The 26,808-nt window shown below is 47.3% G+C and overlaps 2 protein-coding genes across 6 annotated transcripts in view; both read right to left on the bottom strand.

Moving 5' to 3' along the window:
* Nucleotides 1-1,189: 1,189 nt before the first annotated feature.
* ERLIN1 (ER lipid raft associated 1) lies at nucleotides 1,190-24,802 on the bottom strand. Of its 4 annotated transcripts, XM_064513535.1 has the most exons (13): nucleotides 24,692-24,802; nucleotides 23,508-23,631; nucleotides 22,035-22,116; nucleotides 21,136-21,182; nucleotides 14,641-14,702; nucleotides 13,536-13,661; nucleotides 12,256-12,329; nucleotides 8,524-8,582; nucleotides 7,361-7,452; nucleotides 6,356-6,445; nucleotides 5,943-6,022; nucleotides 5,513-5,736; nucleotides 4,498-4,635 (listed from the first exon to the last, which is right to left on the bottom strand). In XM_064513535.1, the coding sequence occupies exons 2-12, from the start codon at nucleotides 23,618-23,620 to the stop codon at nucleotides 5,518-5,520; spliced, it is 1,044 nt and encodes a 347-aa protein (XP_064369605.1). In that variant the 5' UTR covers nucleotides 23,621-23,631; nucleotides 24,692-24,802; the 3' UTR covers nucleotides 4,498-4,635; nucleotides 5,513-5,517. The 4 variants fall into 4 exon arrangements, with proteins under 4 accessions (XP_064369602.1, XP_064369603.1, XP_064369605.1 ...); XM_064513532.1 differs by lacking the exon at nucleotides 5,513-5,736 and having other exon boundaries at nucleotides 1,190-4,635; XM_064513533.1 differs by lacking the exons at nucleotides 5,513-5,736; nucleotides 24,692-24,802 and adding an exon at nucleotides 23,986-24,509 and having other exon boundaries at nucleotides 1,190-4,635.
* A 155-nt stretch (nucleotides 24,803-24,957) lies between these two features.
* The window catches only part of CHUK (component of inhibitor of nuclear factor kappa B kinase complex), a 32,831-nt gene continuing 30,980 nt past the window's right edge, over nucleotides 24,958-26,808 (bottom strand). For both annotated transcript variants that reach the window (XM_064513529.1, XM_064513528.1), the window contains exon 21: nucleotides 24,958-25,806. In XM_064513529.1, the coding sequence (XP_064369599.1) occupies nucleotides 25,780-25,806 (27 nt within the window). In that variant the 3' untranslated portion in view covers nucleotides 24,958-25,779. The remainder of the gene's footprint in view (nucleotides 25,807-26,808) is intronic.

Raw genomic sequence — 26,808 nt, 5'->3', positions numbered from 1 at the left:
AGTTCCTTGCTACTAAAACAGGCCCTGGACCCTCTCTGTGGTCTGAGAACAGCCACTGCAATTCCCAGCAAAGAGAAGAAAAACCCTGGCTCCAAAGCTCCGGTCAGAGCAGAAAGGAGTCCAACCAATGTCAGTGCTGGGACTAAGGCATTAAGTGTCTCAGCTACTTGATGCATAGAAGAGAGATGGTCTGTGAGTGGGTCCTTTTGCGTTTTTGTTGAGAACCAGGCACCCTTGACCAGCTCCCACTCAGAGTTGCTGAAATAAGAGTTTACGCTTAAGCCCAGCTCCCTTTAGCCAGCTCCAGACAAGTGATAGTGGTCACAGGTCTCAATGGCCCACAGTCCCCAACACACCTGGTCCCAAGGGGATGCAGGCGTGCTGCATCTTCCCTCCACCCACCCAGGGCCCTGCCCAGCACCCTGCCCTGCCTTCACGGGCACATGCAGGCTCTGGTGGCTGGAAACTGCCAGCACTGTTCACTCTGCCGATTTGCAATGGCAGAGGGCCCTGCCAGAGCCCCTCAAAGGCTTTCTGACCTGAGTCAGGGCACTTTTGCAGCCCCACAGCAAAGGCACCCAGCCCAAGGGGAGGCAGGCATCCAAGTGAGGGTCTTCTCTACTGTGACAGCCAGTCCCTGCTACAGGCACCGTAAAGGTGGTTAAGGCACAGCACGCAGCTCTGCTCCCTGCATCCAACTCCCCTTGGCAAACCAAGCTCACTCGCTCTCCTCCCCGTGAGATTAGGACACCAGACCACACCAAGAGCCTTGACTCACATTTGGGCAACTCACTTCTGTGCTCCTGCCTGCGCACAGCAGTTGTGCCTGCTTGCAAAACACTTCCTAGCTGCATCCCTGCAAGTCAAGCACTGCTGCGCTGGCTGCACGTGAAGGATGGAGCAGCTCAGGCTGGGGACCAAAGGACCAGCAAGGTTCAGCTTCCAGCAAGAGCTTTGGGAGACTGAGGCATAAACCAAACAAGAACAAGCTGTAAACGCTACCCAGTTTACCATGCTGCAGTTTTCCCCGAGCCCGGGAAGGTCCAAGACACTTGTGTGGCTCCGAGGTTGTCAGCAGTTGCCACCAAAGGCACACAGCTAGATACAGTTAGTGCATGTTAAGAAGCACAGACATATCTCCTCCCCCCCAAGGTGACACTGGTCCTAGAACACACAAAGCCACTGAGGAAACAGTATCAAAATAATTTTATTCTATTTTATCAAAAGAATGTAACACTGTGCATGTAAACTTGAACATATGTATCGTTGTTTCCTTAAAGAAGGTGCTGATCCAGTGGCAAATCCCTTTTAAAAAAAGAGAGCACAGGCCTTCTGAACAGAAAGAAAACAGTTCAAAACCAGGTTTCGGTTGCATCCACACTCCCAACCTGAGCTACAGCTCTTGACTCCAAGCTTGGAGAGAAGCAATGCCCAGGTGAAGGTGTTAAGAAACCCATGGTCATCCAGCTGCCTGGATCTTTCACGCGTATTTGGGCTTCTGAACTGCTGTCCCCAGGGCGATGATGGCTGGAGGAGCGAAGTAGGATGGAGGAGCTTTCTGCACAAGGCACTGGGCATCTTGCAAACCTCGCTGCAGGACTTCAAGCCACAGGAACATCCCAGGGATGTCCCTAAGACCATCAGGCAGGCGATGGAGGCGGAAGGTATATATGCAGCCAGGGTAGGGTGACATTTAGCTAAAGAGTGACAGCCACTAATGGCAAACGCATCCACCTGGATGGCTGCAGGGGCAGGAGACAGCCCTGCACTGCTGTCTGCGGCTGTGGCTCAGATCTAAAGGGAATCAGCTCTTCCTACGCTGGCCTGGCAGGTTTCCCTTCTCCCTGCATGGGGATCTTGCTCTGACTGCTGCAGACAGGCTGTGAGCTGTCCTTTTACTGTTTCTAGGGGTTCCCCTCATGCCCCGGTTTCTTGGCACCTCTCGGCTGGCATCACCTACCCCATCCCCCTGCATGCAGCCTAACCCCATGGACCGATGCTGGCACTTGCTAGCACCCAGCCCAGGCCCCTCTTTGCAAGATGGAGGCTCCCCTTTCACAACGCTGTGGCTCTGCTGAGGCCACTGCCACACAAGCTTGGCCTTCACCAGCCTGTGCAAGACACCTTGGGGCAAGAGGACCAGGGCTACTTGCCAGGGCCCAAGATCACGATACAGCATGTATCACACGGGAACAGGTATATTCTCTCTCCAGGGGTGTTTCTGTTTTCAGAATGCCTGTGGTTGGTCTCAAAATTCAACTCAAATGACTGTAGCTGTGCTTTTTCTTTGAAGTACAAGCCAGCAATACTGAGATGCTGGAGGGTCAAAGACACACAACTCCACCAACTCCTCAAAGCCTTTCCCACGGAGGAAAGGGAATCTTGCTAATCCAACAACACTTCCAGGACACACTTCAAGTATCACAGCTATGAAACACGCTGCCCAGCCTGGTATCCTTCCCTGAAAAGCACACTGATGGGTTTAACAGCACAGGTGTTCAAGCAGCTCCTCCTGTCTTGCCATCAACCATGAGTTTCAGCTCTGCCCTTACTGTTGACTGATCCGATTTTTCAAATGTAACATGCAAACACCTTACCTGCCCCTGTGGGGAGGCCTCAGGGCACTCGACAACCCCAGGGCATCAGGATCCTTTGACTACTGCTCAAACCGAGGAGAGCGCCCTTTTGGCAAATGAAAACATAAGTGTCTCCTGCAAAAGCCCAGCTGTGGGGCTCTGCACTTGCCTTGGTTTGAATCTGCGAGGCGCAGGGCTGCTCCGCGATCCCTCTGTGTGCTAGATGTGTGGACCACACGCTGGAGAAACCTGTCCTCCTGCCTTTCACACCGCCTGACCACAAGCTCGAGGCCAGGAGAGGCAATCAGCCCCCTTAGCCAGCCTCTCACCGTGGCAGGTCAGTTGCTGTTCCTGAGCTGAAATAACCAACTGCAGAGAGAGAAACCAGGGAACCGCAAGCAACCACAGGCTATGGGTTGAGCACCTTGAGGAGACAGCACGCTGACTAACAGGATCTGCGAGAAAAGGGAAAGATGCTCATAGGAAGCTGCCTGCGGGATGCTCCAAGAGGCACCCTGCCTTCTTGCCACAGTAACCTGTCTCCAAGCCGCACTTCATGCTCTTTGCTAGAGCTCAAGTGCTAGACTGCAGCAGCTGTAGGGTGCCTGCGACAGGGAACAGCGACTAACTAAAATGTAGGCTAACAACCAAGTGAGGAATAGCTGCCACATGTTGGGGAAAGAGAAGCTTGCCTCATGGGGCCAAGCACCAGTTAGGCCTTGGGAGTCTGCACACAGATGGAGGACAGACCACGTGAAACCACTGCAGACCCTCTGCAAGTCCCACGGGCAATGTTACCCAAGCCGGCTGGCAGCGGAAGCAAGAGAGGAAGGGTCAAAACATCCCCACTCTGCCCCAAAGATGGAGACAAGACAGCTAGGGCAGGAGCTGAGACAGAGTAAGGCACCTTTTTGACTGTGTTACTGAACTTCCCTTTAGGAGAGACACTCATTCTCCAAGTCAAACAAGCCACATGGGGTACAAAACTAGCAGTGGAAGGCCCAAAGGGCACAAATTATTAACAGATGTGAAGCTCAGGGCGTTCATCTTGGGCTGAATGCTTCAACACAGGAAAAGCTCCGAACATGTTCCTCTACCTGCTGTGAGACCATAAGCAGTGCTAGGGACAGAACAGCTCAATGCCGGTCACTGGGTGAGTCACCACTAACTGGCCTTAATGGTGAATCGCTGCGGGGCTGAGCACTTCACCTGACTGCACGAGAGGGGACAGAAAACCAGGATGAACATACAGATGCCCAAGCTCATGGAAGAGAGGTGGTCTCTGAATACGCACCGGGTTGAAGAGGCAAGTGGGACTGTACTGCTGCTAGCTGGGCGCACGGCATTCTGGATCAGGCCCCTGCATACGCTCCTTCAGTCACCATCTTCTGGGATTGTCAGAGAACGCAACGAGAAACAGGTCCTAGAAACAAGCACTAGTCCTGATGGGCACCGGGGAGCAGGGAGGAGAGGAGGAAAGCAGATTACCAACAGATTTCACCCACCCCCACATCCCCCTTCAAGAATTCACCTTTTTTCTTCTCTCGCCCCACAGTGGTGCATGGGGAGCAGGGAACAGATATGATAGGATAGATGCCAGGAATAAAGGTCATCCTGCCAGCGAGCTTGTGAGTCAAAAGCCCTGTGACACAGCAGAGCCTGGCTAGCAACTGTAGGACTGGTGACACACTCTCCATTGGAACTGCTTGAGGATGCACAAGGGATTTCACAAGGCAAGTTCCCCTTCTTCTGGGATCCATGGACTTTGCACTGCTGTATTTAATCCCAAGGGGAGTGGCGATGCCTCACCTACTTTGAGATCAGGTGTCAAACATTTGTTCTGCTGCAGAAGAGGGTCAACTGCGCAAGCGAGGTGGAGAGGGCAGGGCAGCCCTAGCCTGGGCAGGCTGCAGGTTGGGATCAGGCGCCTATTCTCTGCCTGGCGGTGGTCCGTAACAGAAGGTGGCCATCTGAATAGCGGGATAATACTGAGACTCCTTCCCTCTGCCCCAAGGATATCTTGCATCTCTCCTCGCTCTTCTCTTTTCCTTTCCTTTGCCTGCAAGGCAGAGTGGCGGAAATTTAGCACCCTTTCCGTGGTGAAAAGACCTAGAGAGGGGCTGAGGTCTGAGCAGAGATTTTGAAATCCTGGGCCCTTTGCTCCCCATCAGCTGCTCTGAGGCGCTGCATGCATTTTGAATCCCGTCTGAGGGTGCAAGGTGAGACCCAGTTGCCCAGCTGAAGCATACTACAATCACTCATGGCCAGCCAACATAAGGCTCTTGCTTCGAGAAGGGAAGTTACTAAAGCCTGTTAAAGATTGCTCACGCTGAGTCCATGTTATCTAATGCCACTGCCTACAGGAAAGAAAAAGGCTATGGCTATGCAGATCCTTTTCCAATAATCTACTCCAAAACAAATCACTCCTTTCTGGGCCTCTCCCCAAGCAGGAGCACAGCCTCCACTGGCCAACACTTGAGTCCTCGAGGAGTTAGATAGTGCCGATAAAACCTGCCTCAGGGTCCACAAAGCGAAGCTTCATTGGCAGGAGGAAGGAAATGTCTTTGCTCGGCCTCAGTGAGGGCTGGGGAATGACCAGCGCACAGCCGCATAGCGCTCAAAGCCACGTCTCTTGCCTCAAAGGCAATGCTTGCTAAAGAATTGCACCTACTGCGGAAGGCTTTCCTGGTTTCTGTCTTTTTAATATTCCAGTATAGGTATGTTAGTACAGGATTATCCCTCATTTGGAAGCACCAATTTAATAGGGGAAGAAACGGAAGAGGCAGAGCACTTGCAATGTGTTGCTAGAAGAAAATCAACCCAACTGCCACCTATATGCAAGATGTCCACGCACGTGCTGCATCTGCCCCACTAGCATAGGGCAATCCCCATTCACAGCTGGGCTAGCTGCTGAGATATACCAGGTATCTTTCTACCTCTGTCAGCCAGTGTTTTCCTTTGTTTTGAGGTGGCTTTCTCCAGAGGTCTCTGGGGTCTCCTGTGAGGACAGGCTGGTTTCTTGGGCAGTCCTCAGACCAGCTTGCTGGAAGGCACAGGAATCCAAAAACACGGTGGGGATGCTGTCACCAAAATACAGCTTGCTGTTTGCAGCTATCGCGTGATATTTCATTAGTTCCAGATATTCTGGAGTGAGTTTCAGCTACAAAAAGAGAAACCAGATCCTGTAAGAGACAGCCTTCTGGGGCATGCATCATTAGACTCCATCTCAGGCAGCCCTTCCCCCAGGAAACTGGGATGCGGACTGTTAAATCAAATGTTTTCTCAGTGCTGCCCATCTGAACTTACTCTCCGGTGCAGAGGGCAAGGGTAAGCAAGCCCTCTTCTGACTGGATTTCAAGTGCTCACCTTGTTGGAATCGGCCAGCTTCCGAGCAGTATAGTACTCTGCGTCAGCTTTTGCTTTCTCTCTTGCTAGGAATGCAGCATCTAATACAGCAAGAGACGATGGACAGGAGAAGGAGGGTTAGCAAGGGAACAGCCACATCACATGGAGCACTCGGCCCCCTGCCCCATGGGGACAAGCTGACTCAGCAGCGTCCGTGAAGCAGCCTGGATGGCCACATACCAGTGCTGCTGGCTTGTTGGAGAGGTACCTGCAGAGGGGAGCGATCACCCAAGCGCATATTCTTGCGCAGCTGCACCCTTTATTTATAGGATGGTAATGTTTATGAGCCCAGTTCTGAGGTTTCTCTACCCATACTCACTGGGGAGCCCCTTAGCCAGAAGGTGACCCCAGCAGCATGCTAGCATTACTGTTACCTTCAATCTCAGAAATTCGCTTCTCTGTTTCCTTCTCCATAATCTTCTGCTGATAATGAATCCTGGCCACCTGAGCAGCTTTCTCTGCCTCTGCAATCACAACGGGCTTGGCTCAGACATTCACTTCTCAAGCCTCGAGCATCAGCATCCTGACCCCAGACCTTGGTTGCAGAGACACTGCCACACAAGCAACTTGCCCTCTGCTCCCTCCCTCCTACAGTCCTGTATAGCTCAGTGGCAGACTGTACTCCAAGCAATACAGCTATAGGAGGAAAACATAGTGCTGAAGTTTCTAGAGTTGGAGTGGCTCAAATCCCTTTTACAACTGTGATTCCCCTTGCCCAACCACATTTAGCTTACAGAGCCCAACCAGTTCTGCCAGCAGAGCTGTAAGCGCTCAATCTGCAGCAGGAGCCCAGGCTTACGTGGTCTCATACGAGGCTAAAAGCAGACAACTTTCAGTACTTAGAATTTACAATCAGGGCTTCAAACAGAGCTGGAACCACTCCAGCAAGCACTCCCATTCCTACACTTCCCTGTGGGGCTCTGGGAGGAGAAATTATTTGCAAAGAAGGCCTTGTAGATAAAACCACATGGGCCAGGCACATCATGCTGAAACGCTGGGTTGAGCACAACCTGCGATGCCCAGCAAACAACGTGGTTTGTAACGGTTTCATGGGGAAATGAGTGCCTCAGTGCTTGCTGTACCAGAGGGCTAGAAGCACGTCTCAGTAGGGAGCTGAGTGCTGCTGTTGCAGGGCGAAGTGCTCGCTGCTCTGCTGCTGTAGGGAGAGAGCTGGGACTGGGTTGAGGGAAGGTAGATGCAGCAGCACCAACACTCATTTTCTAGATGTTTCCCAACGACTGCTGGTGCAGCCTGGCTGTGCTTCTTTCAGGGAACTGTCAGCAACGCACGACAATGTCCCACCCTAGCTTACTGGGGGATGTAGGAATGGAAATTCATTCAGGCCAGAGTCTGTTGGTCCTCCCCGACTGGTGACATACCTATGAGTGCTTTCTTCCGGTCTGTCTCTGCCTCCTTCTCTACTACCTTCTGCTTCTGGGCTGCTATGAGTAGCTTGGTCTTCTCAGCCTCCCTGCAGGACGAGAAATAGTATCATAGTCAAATGGAGCTGGCAAGCAGCTCTGCAAGCAAGGGCATGAGAGGCCTGCAGAACAACAAGCAGACCAGGAGTCAGCAGTGCAGGCTTGCCATGTCCTCAGCTGTATAAGACCATACATAGCCAGCAGGGCGAAGGATGCGATTACTCGGCTCTATTTGGCATTGGTAAGGCCACATCTGGATGCTGGGTTCAGTTTGAGGCCCTCAGGACAAAGGAGATATCAACAAACTGGAATAAATCCAGGGGAGACCACAGAGATGGTGGGGCTGGAGACTAGGGTGTACGAGGAGAGGCTGCAGGAGCTGGGCTTATTCAACGAGAAAACAAGAAGGTGAAGGGGGATCCAACTGCAGGGAGTGCAGATCCAAAAAAGCTGTAGAGATGACAGGGCCAGACTCTGCTCAGAGGGGCACAGCTAAAGCACAGGAGGCCATCATACGAGCTGCAACATGGCAAATCCTGACTGGGCCTTAGGAAATAGTCCTTACTCATGCAAGGGGTGCCACACTGGGACAGGTCCCCCGAGTGGGGGATCTCCACCTTTGGGGACTGTCCAGACTCACGTGGACATGGCCCTAAGCAACCTGCTATAGCTGTGAAGCTGACCCTGCTTCGGGCAGGAGCTTGGTCAAGAGATGTCCAGGGGTCCCTATGAAACTAAAACCTTTCTGTGATTCTGTGAGTTTGCTGGAAGGGAGCTTGTGGGCAAGTCATCAGGACCCCAGAGCCCCAAGTTCAGTTACTGAATCTACAGATTCTCCAGCGCACATCAGCATCCTCCACATTTAAAGGAGTAGGAACTTATCAGCCTTGCCATGGACTCTGTACATGCTAACAACCATCTTTCCAAAGGGCTAAAATGTTTCCAGGTGATGAGAGCTATGAAAATGGAGAAAGAGACTATACAAATGCACCTAACTCAGCACATGCACAACTGCAGTCTCCCTTCCATATTCTGAACATAAGCTAAGAGTTTTATAAAAGCACTATGCCTGTGCTGGACTCTCAAAACTAATCAATACAATTTTATATACAGCTACTCACATTAGCTCAAAATTTCTTCGGATGGCTTCTGGGATTTTGGGTTTTGTAACACGCACAGCCTACAAAAAAAAGAGAGCACATTTTAGATGAAACATTTTGATGAGATCTGCATAGCTAAGAAACATCTTTGCAAAACCAGCTGTAGTGCTCCAGCCACTAGTAAAGACAAGGGACATTTCCACATTGATCCAAGACCATGCATGATGGTTCCAATCCTCTTGTACAGCACAACTGAGAACAGCATCTCTTGAACAGGAGCCTTACATTTGAATTTCCTGCCTCTGCACCTTTTATAACACCTAAGCGATTAAGCAATGTCTGTGGAAAAGACTCCTTAAGGGGTCCACCGCCTTTCTTAGAAGAAGCTTAGCTCTCCACCCTAGCTGGAAACACTCTCCAAAGATCACAAGACAGAAGATCCCAAGGTAGTACTCAAGAAAGGGGCTCACAGATCCAATGAAATTAAATTGCAAGAATGAAAACTGCTAATAAGAAGCAGGGCTACATGTTCAGGAACAGGTTTTTCAGGAGAAAAGCATGCAAAAGATACCATGTAATGAGATATACTGGTGAAGAGGGGAGAGCAGCAGGGCAAGAGTGATAGCTGGTAACAGCTGTCATACACAACTGCTGATTAACAGGAGTGATTTCCCTGGCAGTGTTGACACTACAATTCAGGTACAAGGCTGGAAGCAGAGATGGCTGCTAAACCTCTGTGCAGAGGACCTTCTCTGAAATACAAGGCAATACAAGGCTCCTCCCTGAAGGCAGGAGCAGGAGCTGCTGCTGCCCAGCCCGTGTGTGTCACTTGGCTCACTGCTGAGCTCTGGGAGCTGCGGACTGAAACAGTCCATGGCTGCAAGATCGCTTCACAACTCTCCTGCTCAACCTCCATCGCAGATCTAGCACTGAACCTGCTGCCTCTCTCAGGACTCAGCAAATCGGCAATAACTATATCGCTTCCACGCACAGAGGGACACGGACACTTCCCTGACAAGTCTTTGCACATGGTGAGAAAAGGGAATTCTTTCTGTGTGACAGGCATCCTCACCCTTGCAAATTCACACAGCCTGGAAAAAACCAATCTGATCGGACATCAAAACGGGAAATTTGTGAACAAATACTGCTTCTGTGAGCAAACAAAAAGACAGATTTATGGGACATCAGGCCAGCGTATCTTTCAGTGAAAGGATTTCTCTAAACTATCAGAAGCAAAGCCTCGCCAAGTCCCTGGAAAGCTACTGTGTGCAGAAAGCTCTCCTTGCAGGAAACCCCTCGCTCTCCCAGCCACGGCAGGGTGAACAGGAGGATATGCTTTCTGCCTCCACAATGCCTACTGCCCCAAAACAAAGATCAGTTTCCAGAAGCGTTTATTTCAAATACAGGCAAATCTGTAATCAGGAAAGCATCCAGAGCTCTGAAAATCTTCACTAGCTTATTATTTTCCAAGCCAAAGACTCACTACTTAAGTGCTTATCTACTAGATGGAAACATTACTGTGTAACATCAATATTGGTAATACTCAAACGTTAAGGCACTGGGACAGGCTGGGACTGACTGGCTGAACAGCAGCTCTGCAAAATAGAGCATGGGGGAAATCGATGAACAAGTTAACCTTAAGACAGCAGTTTTCACCTGCGGCAGTGAAGTCCAGCTCTGCTCTGGGCTACACTGGCAAAAGCACAGCAGCAGGTTGAGGACAGTGTTTATGCCCCTCTACTCAGCACTGGTGAGGCCACATCTGGATACTGTGCCCAGTTTGGGGTTCCCAGTACAAGAGAGAGATCAGCAAACTGGACAGAATGCAGGGAAAGGCTGCTAAGATGGTCCTGTTCTCCAGGAAAATTTTTTTCTGCAATCTTCACAGGTAATGAGGATAGACTGATGAGGCTGCAGTACCCCAGTTCCTCATCCTTAAATATGGGCGTGACATTTGCCTACTTCCAGTCATCAGGAATTTCCCTCAGTCACTGTGATCTTTCAAAGATGACAGAGAGCAGCCTCACAATGACACAGGCCAACAACTCAGCAACCTTAGATTCATCCTGTCTGCTCCCACACACTTGTGTATATCCAGTTTGCTTAAGTGATCCCTAACTCAATCTTCCTCTGCTGTGGGTAAAGCTTCACTTCTGTGGACTCTGCCACTAGGTTAAGGACCTGGGAGGCCTGAGAGGAGACCTCGCCAGAAAAAGGCTGAAGGCAAAGAAAGCACTGAGTACCTCTGCCTGTTCCACATCCCCGGTCACTAGGTTCCCTGCCCCATGAAGAAGTGTGTCCACAGTTTCCTTAGCCTTCCTTTTGCTGCTGCTGTACTTAAAAGCCCTTTGTGTTGCCTTGCACACCCATCACTAAGTCTAAGTCCAGGTGACTTTGGTTTTCCTAACTTCATCTAAGTTATACACAGCTGCATATGGGGAGTTGAAGGAAAGGTCAGCCCTTCACCAAGGCAGCAGAATGTTTCATGACATGGGGTACAGCAACAAGGAAGAATTGCACTTCAACGCACGATTTCACTGGAGACAAAGACACAGCTCTGTTTTGAAATAGGATGATAGAAACATCAGGGAATAATCACACTGTTTCTAAAGTACTTCCAGTGAAACACTTTCCTCGGAAGTTACAAGACGTTATCAAACTGCCGGTCCTGTGAACTCAGCCTGGGCTGAAATGGGCAGGATGTCCTCCAACTTCTGACCAACAACTAAGATTGGGTATGCCAGATTGAGATGGGACAGGTTATACTGAAGATCAGATTTAGTTCTGTAGTTAATATTTCCCAGCAAAGACCTGTGAGCTTTCCTTATACTCTTTCTGATCAGAGCATATGGAAAGACATCACATTATGATGATATTTTTAATCGAAAATGATCTTCTGCGGTAGAACTATATGAAACGTATAGTGCAAATAGCTGGGATCTTTGGAAGAGCAGAGACATCTTGCTCCTGTCATAAGACAGTGACTGCAGTTCATTCTCATCGAAACACAGTAGGGGAGGGCAGATGAACGACAAAACAAAATAGTAATTATTATAGCACTTCACATGCTGGCTAAAGGGAGGCTTTTGTACCCTTCTCAGGGACAGCTAGTCTAGCAAAATGGGGCACCAAGAATGAGCAAAATAGATTTGGTCTGACTCAACAGAGGAAATCTTCAGAGATTCCTGAAGATTTTTCCCATTTTAGCCCTTGTGAGCCTATTATAGAAGTTATATTTTTCCCGATTGGTAGCCCTAAACTTACATGCCTTCAAAAGGCCAACACATCCCATAGCCCACCTGAGATTAAACATGATTTTCCAAAATGAAATGCAAGCAGAAAATCACTTGGAATATAACATCCTTCCCTATCTCTGGCACAAGTACAGAAATTTTCTTTTTCAGATTACCTGCAGCAACTGTGCTGGCATGCTGGAGTGCCCAGCTCTGCAGGGATGTCAAAGATGGTTTAAAGAAAAACGCTTTTTCTTGCCTTTTGCAAATTAAATCCAGTACCTGCAGGTCTGTGGCCTACAAAGTCCCTTTCTCTATCCTGCAGATCTTCCCCAACATAAAAACAGCATTTAGAAGTGGCCACTATCACATGGACAGTCTTCAACTGACAAATTGCACCTCGAGGTTCAACTATTTCATGTTATGTGAAAAACAGAAACCAGAAACCTCACTAATCCAGTGAAAGGTGAGCGAGTTTGAGGTGAAAAAGAGAATAGCCTTTGTTAGGGAATGAACCTACCTGTATAGTGAGACCTGGTGCCATGACATTGAGATCCTTCTGCAGGGCCAGCTTCAGATTCTCATCTATCTGATCTGCATTTGGAGAAAAAGAGAGAGAGGCCACGTGAATCTGTACACATCATTTCTTCTGCTGTTTGCGCAGCTGGCCTTGAAGGGGAGGCATCTCCATGTACGGTGTAAAATAAAGACGCTCTTTGAGCTCATTCAGTACATTGTCTCCATTCATACATCCTCTAGAAAACATTTCCCATGGAAAACGTTCCCTAGAAGGGAGCCACAAGAGTCAAACACGGGTGTCTCTAGAAAGCTTCAGCTACTGATGGGTTCATGGCCAGAGCTGAAGGCAAATCACTTTCAGTGTCTCAGGAGGAAAGCACACCTGGAGCTTGTGGTACTACTCCCTAGCCTAAGCCACACCAACCCAGCAGGTAGCCCTGCCTTGGATTGCTAGGGACCTGCAGGATCCAGTCCTTGCTACCAGAAAGATGTATTTTGTCATTTCTAAGCTCTAAGAAGTTTCTTCCACAGAAATGGCCAGTCATCAAGGGATTAAGCTTCATCTGCTATTAGGAAACTCCCCTCTGACTAGAGATACTTGGCAAGTATATCTGAGTAAAGCATTCAAAGTTTTACTTTCTCTTAATATTAAAAGTCTGACAAGCTCTTATCTTCCCATCCCATAAACCCACTTTCCCTTGCTCTGCCACTTAAGAAGGAAATTGACGTTGTTCTGCCTGTGAAGGCACAGGTATGCACTTGCATCAGTGCACTGGATCCAAGAAGCAGAACATTAAGTTTGCTAATTCCTGAATCACTGCTACCCCCTTGTGAAAAAAACAGAGCAGTGCAATGAACTGAGCCATCCCTTCCAGCTCCTTCTTGCTAACATTCATGAGGAAGCTTTTAAAGTAAAAAAGTTCAATCAGCAATAGCACAGAGGACTAAAAATAAAAGCATCATCATAGGGAATGCAGTGAGCAAGATATCAAGCACAAAAGCACAATGGCTATTTTGTATGTCCAGAATTGAGTCCTAGATGGAAAAGGACTGAACTTAAATCCCCACAGGCAGATACAGAAAGATACAGAAATCTGAATCATTAAAGATACAGTACAGTTACACAGAAAGAGGCACGTGGATTTTTTAGGAGATGGCTTTTAACCACAAATTCAGCACAGGGCCTGTTTGCTTACAGGATGTTGCTGTAATGTATTCCACAGCAGAACAGGGGGATTACATAGCCTTTTTCATGGGCACATCCAACCGCCATATGCTTACCAAACAGCTCAATGTATACTTCCTGGAGAGTATGGGCACTGCAGAACTGATTCAGCTCATGATGAATTTTATTGAAGATCAAGGTCTTATCGTAGTCTGCAGTGTAGTTTCTCACGATATCATACACTGAAGAAATAAAAGGATAATCACAGGTCATTATTGCATACAGTGACTTTCTCTTGTCTTGTATTGTCTTTAAGTCTCCTGTGATCCCACTGCCTCAAAATGACAGCTCAGATCATTAGGAAAGTAGTGCAGCCCTGGGAAAAGTCACCCGAGAAGCAGGGGATCTTCATCTGCAGGAGCTCTCAGAAATTGCCTGGACAAAGCCACAGCTGCACTGACCTGATGTTAGTGACAGCCCTGCTGTGACCGGGAGGTTGGAGTAGCGACCTGCAGAGATTCCTTACACCAACGCTCATGGGATTATATGACTTCAAAGAGCAGGGTAATTATAGTAAGATATACTGCATGGTCCTGTTTTATGATCTGCATAAACAAATGAAATAGTAAAGCCTGCCCAGGACCTGCAGGCATAGGAACAGATACTACTATAAAGAGAAAACAAGTATCATTCTCATCATTATAACAAGAACTCGCCCTTCACTGCTTTAGCAACACTAGGGTTTTGCATTAAGTTATGCTGCTGAAAAAGGGTACATAAGTCTTCAGTTCAGCAGCCAGTGACACAGGAAGGTAGGAGAGCTCCTATATGGGCTTTACTTTTGTAATTTTCCCAGCAGTCAGGCTGGCAAATGCCTGGGTGCTTTTTCACATGTATTTAGTGTTGCAGGTCTCCTCCCCCTCAGTTGCAAGAAACAGGATTGTTTGAGTGCTTGTTACAAACAGCCTAGCGTTTCTAAATGGACAGGTGTAAAACCCCCAAGGGGAGAACTAGTCCTACAGTTTATTTCCATCTTTGCAAATGCTGTGGCTGCAAAGCTCTTTGAAAAGCTTGCAGACACAGGTATAAATTAAGCGCTATGGTACCAGGAATCATAAAGATAACAAGACACAGAACAGAAGCCTTGCAAACCAACATTGGGCTGCTAAGGAGGAGTGAAGACAGTCGTGGTGCTGCTTGTTGGAACAGGACGAGGAATACCTGCATACGGTGCCAATTTATTCACAACTTCTATTCGGTCAATGTAGATCATAACACCACCACTATAAGTGAAAGAGAGACAATTCGTGAATTATTCCCGCAATTTTTAACAGCATCCCATATTTAAAGCAAAGTTGTCTTTCTTCCTCTTCTACTGAATTCTGTTGGAAATCTGCAGTTAATTTCTACCCAGAAGAATTCTGATCTCTTGAACATTTTGCAATTAGATGGCAGCAAACCCCAGCTTTGTATGGACTGATCCCTCTTTCTGCATATATCAAAAGCATGCTCCAGCAAGTCTGGAAAGTGCTTTCGTTTCACTTTCTGTTACCTCCTACTTAGCCAACAGAAAGAAACCATCTTTAAACAGGAATGTAGCTGCAACGATCAGAAAGACAGAGCCCAAAGCAACAAAGGGAAGACAACAGGACAGCAGGCAACACCTCCTGCAAGCAGCAGAGCAGCCTCTGTCTACACAAACTTTAAACATAGTGCAGCTCTTCTAGGCATTGATGGTGCAGCAAATACATTTTAAATAGACAAGCCGTTAGCTTAAGTTCACACATTTGCTAACGCCAAGAGGAACCTGACAAGGCCACAGGCAAAAATGAGAAAGAAAACACAAGATATTTTAATCCACATTCCCTGCACAAACGTTACCGTCATGTTACAAACTGCTCTACACCAGTAACACAACCACGCACTTGTGTCCAGAAACGTGCACTGCCAAAAAGATCGAGACACATCACAGGAAAAGGCCTCCAGGTTCCTTCCTTCCCTGAGCAGCTCCGTAAGAGGCCTGCAGTCTGTCCCAAGGGATCAGGCACTGCCTGACTGGCAAAGGAAGTAGGAACCAGAGATGGGGCCCGATCCCAGTCTCTGCCGTTACTGACAAAACTTCCAGCAGTTTATGCCCACTCCTGGGGATTTTGCTACCTTGCAAGGAAGGAAAGGTAGGATATAAAGCCTTCAAGACCACTGCAAATGCTAACAGAGTACTGGGGCTACTGCTCAGGACTCAAAAGAGCAACAGGTCTCTCCAGAGACAACTCAGAGTAGGAGAAAAAGCTAAGGTGCTTTGAATCACCCTTTGGGGAATCTCATTCACCATTTACTCTAAATCAGTGACACCAGAAAGGAATAAATCATCATTCAGTATGCAGATCTCTAACGAAGTCTGCAAACTTGCCCCCCAAATCTAAAACATCTAGGTGCATCCAGCACACTTCCGTTTTCTATCGCTACCTAATCCTCTTCCTGGCATCCAGCCCTACATTTAATCTATACTATAAAATGCCATAAAATTGAAGTCTTGTTTGTCACATACGGAAAAACACAGACTCTACGGCAAAGAGAAAATAAATTTCCAACTGTTCAAAACTCTCTTGGGAGCACATTTTAAAGCAAGATACTCTTTCAATCTTGCCCTCAGGTCAAAGGCTAGGCAAAAATGAGAAACCTCAGCAAAAAAAAACATTCAGAGATAGCTGATCTCCAGAAGCAGACAAATTAGTTTATGATGGACTGAATTTTGTCTTCTGCAAGGTAAAAGTCAGCAAAAAATATATTTGTGGCTGAACAGAGATTTATTTCCTCGTGAGATAACACCCTTGAGTGTTAATCTCTTTCGTGCTCAAGATTTCTCTCTAGGTCCTATTCATTCTTACTGGCTTTTAAAGAATAAAATGGGCTTGCAAATCCTGCAAAGGTGTCTATGTGAGACTGTACGAGCAGTTATAAAGGAACAATACATGGGGTTTTCTCCATCTCATTTGTGCTTACTCTATAGCTGTCCCGCCTCACTGAAAAAAATGACTGTTTATTCTTGCAATTAACTTCCAAACACATTCCTCAGGATCCTTTGAACCTGCTTTCAACCTATTGATTTGCTCCAGCCACCTTATGACACTTCCACTGGGACAGGGAAATCCAATTTATCTTCTTGAGGTACCTTCTACATACCCTAGTGAGGAATCAAAGTAGAGAATATGGCTTCAGAAGGGTCATCCCCACCAGATTTCCCCACAAGACCAATGCTGCAAGCCTTAATATTAGCGTCCTTTCTGCATTTCAGTTATATGGGAATATTAGAAGCAAAAAGAGAGCATCTGAGATGCAATGCACCTCCTACCAGGACTCATATGTCACAGCCCCTCATGACCTCATATGCAAGAAAGGACGGCACCTCAAATCAGAGAACTGCCTGTTGCCCCCATATAAACCACTCAACACTACCTGTAACAGCTCTTTCAAGGCTGTCAACCACCAATATGGGTCAACAGAGGGGTTTAAGTGGTCAGTCCTGCTGGTACAGGCAATGACTTCTAGGAAATGGGTACCACTCTGTCAGAACCTGACTATGCTGTCCCCACGAAGGACTTAATGTTAAAGTGAGCTTACAAAGCAGTTACATTAAGTTTTCCACCCGGTCAGCTGTTGAAGCCATCCTCATTTAACACTCCATAGTGTGGAAGGCCCTTTGAACCTTCTTCCTATAAATCCAGGAGCAAAACTGGACTGTAACACTCTGATCTTAAAATGAGCATCTCAAGATCTCTCAAACAGTTTGGTCCAGAAGATATCAGTAATCTCCTGGGGTGCAGAAGAGACTGTCCTGGTCAGTCTTGGGACAGTTGTTCCAGCACAGCATCATGCGGTGTTTTGAGGTGGGAATCCATTCACACATCTTGTTGATCAGAAACTGAACAAATCCTCTTATCAACAGCTGCTTTACTTGCATATTGGCACCTACAGCTTAGGTGTTGTCGCAGATAACACCCTCTCAACTTCAGCAAGCCACTATTACTCTCAAACGCCTTCATTTACAAAAGCAAGCTTCTTGTCAGATGCAAGGCAGGATGTAAGTACAGCTCCCACAAGGAGATTTCAAGATTTCGAACACAACACTCTGCTGCAATTTCCACAGCCTTGCTAAAACTGCAATGTGGCAAGACTCCTGTGTAACGGCTACCCAAAGGCCCTGAGCTCCTCACATCAGAGCTGCTCATGAGGTTGGTCAGACAGAGCAGGACTGAGTTTAGCGGGCTCTTTAGTCAAGAAGAGAGGAACAAGCAGAAATCCATATCAAGTCTGAAAAGAGGCTCGACATGCAGACTAGGTGCATCTGGAAGAAGTTTAGGTATATGGCAGAGTTCGCTGTATTACTTAAGACACAGAACCAGGAAATGTTCAACGGGAGCAGCTAATGTCTCTAATGTAAACCTTTATCTATCTAAACCTTTACTTACCAGCCCAAGTCACAGACCAAGACACAGGTTCACAGATCAAGACCTAGCAGCATTTATGCTAGATACTACTAAAACATCAGTAAGATACTGCCTGTAACTTTGAAGGACAAGGTGAAAGTCTACAGAGAATGCTACAGGAAACTAACATATACCAGCAGGCATTTTAGTAGACCTTAGAAAGCCTCATATAGTTCAGGATTTTAGCGTACACCAGGCCAGGAGTGGGCAAGGGATGAAGAACTGAAGGAAATTGCCATAAAAAAAAAAAGCTGGGGAGAAAAAAAATCTTTCACACTCATTGCTAGAGCTGACCATAGACAAGATCAGTCCACGATGGGTAATGAGAGAGTGTAAAAACTGGGCTTAAATGTCAGTTCCTGTCTGTCTAGAGATTAAACGATTACTTTAATACATCTACGCACCATACTCATGACATTTTTCGATATGATTGTCTAACAAACAGGAATCTGTTCCAGAGCAGCATTCCCTTAGTACCCTGTTTGTGTTCCTGCAAAGGATCTTCAGCATGAGCACAAGATGACTCACGTCTTTGCAAATAAATATCTAATGCTTGGGCAATATTAATGCTTATCAGCACGGCTATTTATTATTTCTTGGCATCTTAAAATCTGTATTTAGCACAGATTCTTTCCAGCTAAGTCTCTAAGAAAAATGATACTTACCTAATTCTGTCATACAGTACTTGTACTACAGTATTTTCCAATTCATCTGTTCTATTGCATGATTAATATATTCTGTGAATTATTTTTCAGGTCAATTCTTTGGAATACTTTGCTCTTCTAAAACTAGTTCCTTGAACTTTCCTAGTTTCCCATCATTCTTTGGAGATCAACAGCTCTGTCATGAGGAAACCTCTGAACTTTCCAAGAGACTGAGCAAGCATTTCCTTGTTAGGGATAGTCAGAAAACTCAGACGCTAGAGATAATTCACATAAATGATTCTTCTTCTCTGCTTGAAGCAGATAAATATTCTCCCTGCGGTAATTAAATGTTTTTTTTCTCTAGTGTGTCAGCAGTTTTATGAAAAACAGTCAAAATATTTTAAAAATCTCTATTTAATGTATTAATTTAACATTGTCAAGTATACTTGGAGGGGTAAGGCAGAAATTGGGGTTGGGACACTCACACAGCCATCTAGGAGCTTCCAAATGGAAATGAGGGAATATGAATAAGGTGGAAGAGAAACCCATCCTTTAAAGTTTCATGGTCTAATACACAATTACAGAACTTAAAAGCGTTCAGGATCTATTTTTGTGGAGAACTTTGAACTAAGATAGCGAAGCTTTAAATTTTCCCCATTTGTCATTATTTATAAACAAAAGTTTTACTGAAGAAATTTGGGTTCCAGTCTATAAACTGGCTTTGATACAAAGTAACTTCAGACTTTGATTCTAAATGCAGCAAACTACAAAGTACTAAAGATAATACATAAACTAGTTCTTGTAATAACACCTTAAAAAAAGACAAGACTGTTGGGACCTTTGGTCTGAATGGGTTCAATTATTAACTAAGATCTGTTTCAACAGCTGTCTGATGCATTTAAGCGTGTTTGTTATCTGTAATTTCATAACTGCTTGTATAGCACAACTGAATTCGGTGACTCCAAAATATAACAGAAGCTTAATGAACTAGATATACAAAAGTAAAGAGAGTATCTAGTTCCTCAGAGCAGCACAGTTTAATTTTGACCGTGTTTAGTATGTCTAACATGGTTATGATTCACAGGAAAGTCTCCTTGGTTTCTGAAGAAGCCCTATGTGACAGCTGGACACCATCCCCAGCCCAGAGGCATGATGCAGTTTTATAAACTCCAGCAGGCAAAGTCCTATTCCTGTTTCTGCTACTTACAGGCTAGGAGCTGCTGCTAACACATCACTCTGCTAAAAGAGACTGTATCTTGAGATCTTTGTCTGAAAGATCTCACCTTTCCTCTTCCTGAGCATTCACTGATCATGCACCCCCATTCTCCAACTTGCCTCAGTGACCTAAAACTCTGCTCTGATGACTTTTTTTTTCCTAAGTGTAATTTAAAAGGTATGGATATAGAACATCTCAACTCTCATTTCTCTTCCTGCAATTACTTGCAGTGTGCGCCTAAAGACTTTTGACCTGATCACAAAGCCCTGGCTGTGGCACTGGACTCTTGCACTATTTACAGACACTCCTGAAAATGGTCTGAGATCTAAAACCAAAACCAGCCAGGGCTCACAGCAACTCTTTTATGTTAATATTTAAGCCCAAGTTAATATCTGATGACTTGCTGTACAAATAACTTTATTTATTCCACTTATTTTAACAAGGCCCAAAACTGATTTAAAATTAATTCTGCTAAATTAAAGTTGCCACTAATGTTCAACTTCTAATTTTAGCAGGATTGTTTTGTGTCACTATCCATGTCATACTGACAAAATAGCAGAAAAACACATTGGTTGTGTTTTTCTTTATAGAAATCCTGGGAGCACCTTAAAGCACTCTTCAAGCCAAAAAATACTACCAGTTTTGTTTTTATCCTGAAGAAACAGAGGCAGTGACTACTTTAACTTGTGGATGAACCAACACAACAGGATCTGCAATCCAGCCCAACCTGCTCTCTCCTTCTGTTATTGCTCAGTTTGTTAAAACTACCCAGACCTTTGCTGACAAAAGGAGTAGCCTAATTATGAAGCAGGCAAGTGCCACCCATGCATTGGATTTTTCTTTACTCTGTCTCACCCATTCTTTACATTAGGTGAAATGTCAATTCCAAAAATGCCCAAATATCTCTAGGAGACTCGCCTTCTTGAATTGTTTTTGAAACGAGTGATTTCCCAACCAGAAGGAAGGATTCCTGTTCATTATTTACTTTTGCCTACTGCTGGGGTCAACACTTGTATTAGTCACAAGATTCAGACTAGAAATATTGCAAAGCAGAGGGTAGACCAAAGAACAAGAAATGGGATATTAGAGAGTAATTGAAGAAAGACAAAGATATCAAGAAAAATCAAAAGACAATGGCTCCTTCCACCATAGATGCAAGCACTCCCCTTTCTACTGAAAGCAAGAGCACTCTTTTCCATACCTCCTTCTCTATTTCCAAATATGATGCATGTTTGTGTCTGCAAAAAATTTTAGGGTACATGCTTTTACTCTCCAGCCTCTGCCTCTCAGCACTGTAGAGAATTACCCGCAAACTACACAAGAGAGTGCATCTGCTCATCACCAGAAGAAATACAAAGAAACAACATACCTCGTCCCACAAGGCACATTTTTCACTTCATCAGTCTGCAATGTGGTCTGAAATAAAAAGACAATCTGTGCTCAGAAAAATGCTCTTTCTCCAGAAAAGTCATGCTGTACACAGAGTCTCACAACCATTAAGAAGGAACATAGAACCAAAAAAGTGTCCTGTGCCTCCCTCTTGGCTCTTGTAGGTATGCCCAGAAGGAAGACTTCTTTTCAACTTCCTTTTGGGAGATATAAAGGGAGCTGTATTTATTTCCCTACCCTCTTCTTCCTGCAGTACAACAGCCTGCAGCTCTCCCAGGAAACAGTTAAGACCACAAACACAGACTGTCCTCCCAGATCAAGACACCTCCTGTCTCAAGCAACACACATGCACCTTTGGGGCATGTAGAGATTGCTCTTCCTGGCAAGCCATGGAGTGAAGTATCTGAAGATCCAACACATGGTGATATTTTATGCTGAGGAGCCAAAGCATCCCACAGCAGGTATCTAACATTAGGAATGCACTCTGCAGCTTTACCTGCACACTGGAAGCCCGATGCAAAGCCATTTCATTTGCAATGCACGGGGAGTGCACACACTCTGTGTTTTAAGGAAGCCATGAGCTTGTCTGGACGTTGGCTCACCCTGCTGATAACATAATCTGAGAGCAGATAGCACAGAGAAAGACACAGCATAATTCACCGCCTTGGTAGCTTGCCCAGAACTGCACACCACTACGAGGACAAGTTCCAGCATAGAGCTGGGTCTGGCACCCAAGGCAGAAGAACCCTGGGCTCCCTAGGAGCTGTAGCTCTGACTGCTGAATTACTGAGCCTCTCTGCAGATACCAATTGCCCGGGCTACCCCACATCCCCATTGACATTCGCTCCTGCTCCTCTTCCCAGATGAGGGGATACCAACCTGCACGGATTTGAATGTGGTGATAAACGGAAGCATGATGTGGTAGCCCGGTCCACTCGGATTGGTTAAAAGTGCACCGCCCCTACAGAGACAGAGGAAAAAAGGGGTAAAAGTCTCAAGCAACTGGAAAATGGTAAGTGCTGGCTTTGAGAGAGAGAAAGAGGTGGCAAGTACATTCATACCACCAACAGTCACAGCTGTGGTACCACAGGTGACGTTACTCATCCGAACCAAATCACTGCAGACTTGTAACCTAAGACATTACTGTACCAAAGAACAAGCCAGTACATGCAAACTAAACTCCCCTGACTGCAAAATTCCCTTACAAAAGAGCTGATTCAGTGTAAGATGCTTTACTATTGCAACCCAACAATCGCTTGCTTCCCTCCTGTGAGGGTTACTATTTTTTAGAGAAGGCCGACATTGCTAAATTCTTCCATCATTACAACATTGGAGAGAGCTTCAAGAACACAGATTTTCTTCTCTAAATAGTTCACCGGTAACCATGGAAAAATCCAGCAGTTAGTGAGATACAGTCAATCTGGATTTCCACAAGGCATTCAATAAGGTCCCTTAGCCAAAGCACAAAAAAGATCAGTGGCCTCTGGAGGGTCCTTGTGTGGACCAACAGCTGGTTAAAAGACAGGAAGGAGAGGCGCGCTCTCAGTTATCAGTCCTTGTAGCGCAGTTAGGATTTCTGCAGCGTCATGCACAGACCCATGCTGTTCAAAACATTGATAATGAAAGTGAAAAGTAGCGCAAAGGAAAGCAGCCCATGATGTTGGATGTGAAGGATAGAAAAAATAAGGCCAATGACAAAAAAACTGCAGAAAGGTTGGGGCTGAGTTTCTCCGCTCCTTTGTTCAAATTTGAAATAAAATCTGGTCAAGAGGCGGCATTTAGCAACTGTGGGCACTCACTGTGTTTGCTGACAGAAGGCAAAACTGCTCTACAGATGCTGCTGAAGATCGCTACAAGCCCCAAGCAAAATTATCAGCCAAGGTTGCGTGAGAAGGCCCAGTCCAAAAGCAACAAAGAACTGGGTACTCTGGATGACCAACGGCCTTGGGGCAGAGGTAACAGCACTGAATAGAAAAGGGAAAGATCAGCAGGCCCGTAAGAACTGGATAGACCAAAAGCCCGCAGAGATAAGAACACAGGCTCTTAGCTTTTAAACTCAAATTGTGACTCAGAAACATCAACTCACACAGAGGTGAGAAACACAGCTCAGGATTCAGAGAGACCAAAACTCGCAATGGTTCTGTACAGACCTAGGCTTTCTAGGCCCTTAACATTTCTGGTATAAGAGATCAGAAACAGCATCCCTGCCCGTTTCAGGACAAAACCTTGACAAAGCAAACAGGAGAGAGTAATCCTCTCCACAGGTGACCTGGGGCTATGGAGGAATCCCAGTGGAGGCGAAAACCTAACGAAAACTGTGAAAGCCTTGAAAGTGCTAACAGGAAACAGTACCTGTAATACACAGCCAGGTGCCCCTCCTCAACCCTGTGAATGGAGGAGTACAGGAAGAAGACAAGGACTCCTGTGGCAGCCGCAACTACCGCCCCAGCCTGGGCCATGGTCATTCTCACATCATCTGTGGGACAAACACAGTTATTGCTTGGATCAGTGGACTGCCTGGTTGATAAGGCACTGTTTTAATAGTGGTGTGCACATCAGCGTTCCCCATCTCTTTTCTCCGACAGTGTCTCTCTTTCTCCCACAAGAAACTGTCTCATCTTTTGGATCAAAACGCAGGAGATACCAGCAAAGCACCTCGCGAATCCTGTTCCGCATCGCAGAACATCACTTTCCCCTTCAAAGCTGCATTACAACCTCATGCTAACTATAGCACCGCTTATATAGAACAACGACACGAAAGTTTTATTTTAAGATTCATTCGACGAAATCTCCGCAGCTGGAGAAAGGGAGCCGGCATCACGTGGCTCACCGACACGCTACAGAAACTTCAACTCCGGTCCAACGTCGCGTGCGTGGAGCGACCCGCCAGCTCAGGTGCCAACACTTCGCTGTGGCACACCCCGAGAGAGACCACGGACGGCAGGGCACGGCCTGCGAGGCGCCTCTGCCCCACAGAGCGGCTGGTCGCGGTCCCAGCCACGGCAGAGGCCGGTCGGGCGCTGTGACACCGCAAGCGCCGGAGCGGGGGCCCCACGTCTGGGGGACCCCGAGGTGGGAACCGGCCTGCGAGACCTACGCGGTTCCAGACCTCCCGTGCCGCGGGGGGGGACCCCAGAGCTCCCGGCGACCCGCGTCCACACCGGAGCAGCAGCGGGGTGGCAGAGCCCTGCCTGTCCCTGTCCCTGTCCCTGTCCCTGCCCCTGCCCAGCCACCGCGCGCAGGGGAGGCGAGGGGCAGCCTCCAGCCCGCCCCGTGCCCGCCGTCCCGAGCCGCACGGCCGGGCAGACGCGGGGGCTGCTCCGCGGTTCGCTCTCGCGGAGAGCCCCGGCCCGCCGACGGGGGCAAACAGCGCCGTGGGGCGCCGGTACCCGCCGCCGCGCCCGGGCAAGGCAGGGCCCGGCCCGACGGGCCGCCCGCGGAGGCCAATGGAGCCGCCGCCCCTCCCCGCCGCCAGCCCCCCGCCCCGGGGCGACCGCTGAGGCGCAGCCCCCTCCCTCCCCCCCCCGCCCCGGTACCTGCCGCCGCCGCCCGCCGCGCGCCCACGTGCGGCCGAGGCCCCGCGCCCTCCCCGCCGCGCACGCGCGCGCGCCCCGCCTCGCCCCGCCCTCCGCCCCGCGGGGCGGGAGCGCGCCGCGGCGCCGCCTGATGGCGTCATTGCGCCGCGCCGTTGCTCCGCAACCGGGTGCGTTTAATGGCGGAGGGGGCAAACCCCATAGATACTCCACCACCACCCCGCTCCCCCCAGCGACCGCCCGCCTGCCATGAAGGGAGCACCAGGAGCTTCTTCATAATGTTTATTAAAATTAATTCGATTTAAAATATGTGTATATATATATATTTATATATATATATTACATAACGCACACAACAACTGTGGAGCAGGGTGGAGGGTGGAGAGAAACCCCTCCGCGGGGGCCATGGCAGAGATGTAGTGTCGGCCCCTGCCATGGCTTGGAGGAGCACAGCACAAGGCCAGGCGCCGGGCGGCCAGGCACCAGGCACCAGCTAAGGCACGGATGCAGCTCCTGCTGCCCTATTGTCGCAAGCAGACAGCCTCCCATCGCTCAGCGTAGAGGTAGATGTGAGACCTGGCCTGGGAAACATGCTCCGGTCCGTCTAGCCCCCTTGTGTCATGGAAGCCTGCCCTCTCCTCCTCGCCATGGAGGCACAGGGTTTCCTTCCAAGTGAGGATCTCCAGAGACGTCGCCCCAAGCGCCAAGTCTCCCGGCAAAGCTGTCAGACGTTGGCCTTCGCAGAGATGAGATGCTCTCTAAGAGATCGCTGGCTGTTTCCATGGGTAGCGAGCACAAGCGAACGCAGCAGGAGCTGCAATTGCGCAATGTCTCCAACAAGCAAGTTACTTATTTAGTTGAAGGCCCAACTGGGCAACAGATTGTAAAATATTGTTTGTTACTGCAAATTGCATATCTGCTACTGACCACAACCTTTGTAATCAACTCCACTAATGTTTACAAACACTAGGTGATGCATCATCCCAAGAAAACTACCGGTCCTTTTCATCTCATCACATCAAAGTCTGCCAAGCTACCTCTGAGCGTGCAGGCACTTTGCAGATAGCAGCAGGTTGGCTCCTCTCCTTTGGCTATTTCAGCCAACTCCAATCAAGACTCTGAAAGAAGAAGAAAGAGAACGACTAAAGTCCCAAGAAACTGGCTATTCAATGCACATTTCCAAGGTGGTGACCAAAGGACTGTCAGTGCCAACATCTCTCTCTCATCAAAGAATAGCTTTGATGTAATAGCTGAACAGTAATTTCACAATTTCATGACTCAGTCTAGCTCCAATACAAAAAATTCTTCATACTTATTACAATACTCAGGCAGGTCACTACATTCACTTTGGCAACGACGCTTACTTTGACAACTGTTCTGGATCTGTACAATACCTACCACTGGTGGCCCTAGCACAGCATGAGACATGTAGGTAGGTGCAAGAACACAAATGAAAAAGAAAAATAAAGATTGCAGTTTATGCCTTCACAGAATAGAGAAAAGGCTCTTACAGCTACTCATTCTTTTTCCTCTTTTTTTTCCAGGTAGATTGAAAAGGACAAATCCTATTTTCTGCTGCTTTGCTGTTGCCTAACTTCTGTGTCTAGCAGCAAGGAAAATGGGAAAGAAACCAAACAGAACATAACAGGTGCTGATCTGCAGAGCATGATTCCATAACAAAGAATAATCTTTCTGGGTTAAAATAGACCAGAGAGACAGCTGTTGCACCTTGGAATGAGATACAGGAGATGACACAGATACATGGATGATTAACAGGTAACAAGCCAGTTATATGGGAAACAGCAACAGCAAGGAGACAAGACAGGAGAGATTATATTGCAGAACTGATACCAACCCTGTCAGAACTGAACAAAGATAAACAAAGCATTCCTTGACCAACAGCTGAGGACCAGGGTATGCATAATTGAGGCTGTTTTTCCCCTTACATAATTACTTTGTTTTTATCAGTGGCTAATTTCATTTGTCCATTCATATTGCTCAATCCCTTAGTATGACGAAGTTGTCTGCAATTGCTGCTAATAAGTTTTCATTTCACTACCCGGAACAACTTAGTAATTCTAGTGAATTCTCACTTCACTATTTACTAAGATTCATAAACA

This window comes from Dromaius novaehollandiae, chromosome 6, assembly GCF_036370855.1.
Source record: "Dromaius novaehollandiae isolate bDroNov1 chromosome 6, bDroNov1.hap1, whole genome shotgun sequence".
Taxonomy (NCBI): domain Eukaryota; kingdom Metazoa; phylum Chordata; class Aves; order Casuariiformes; family Dromaiidae; genus Dromaius; species Dromaius novaehollandiae.
This window is presented reverse-complemented; position numbering and strand designations above follow the sequence as displayed.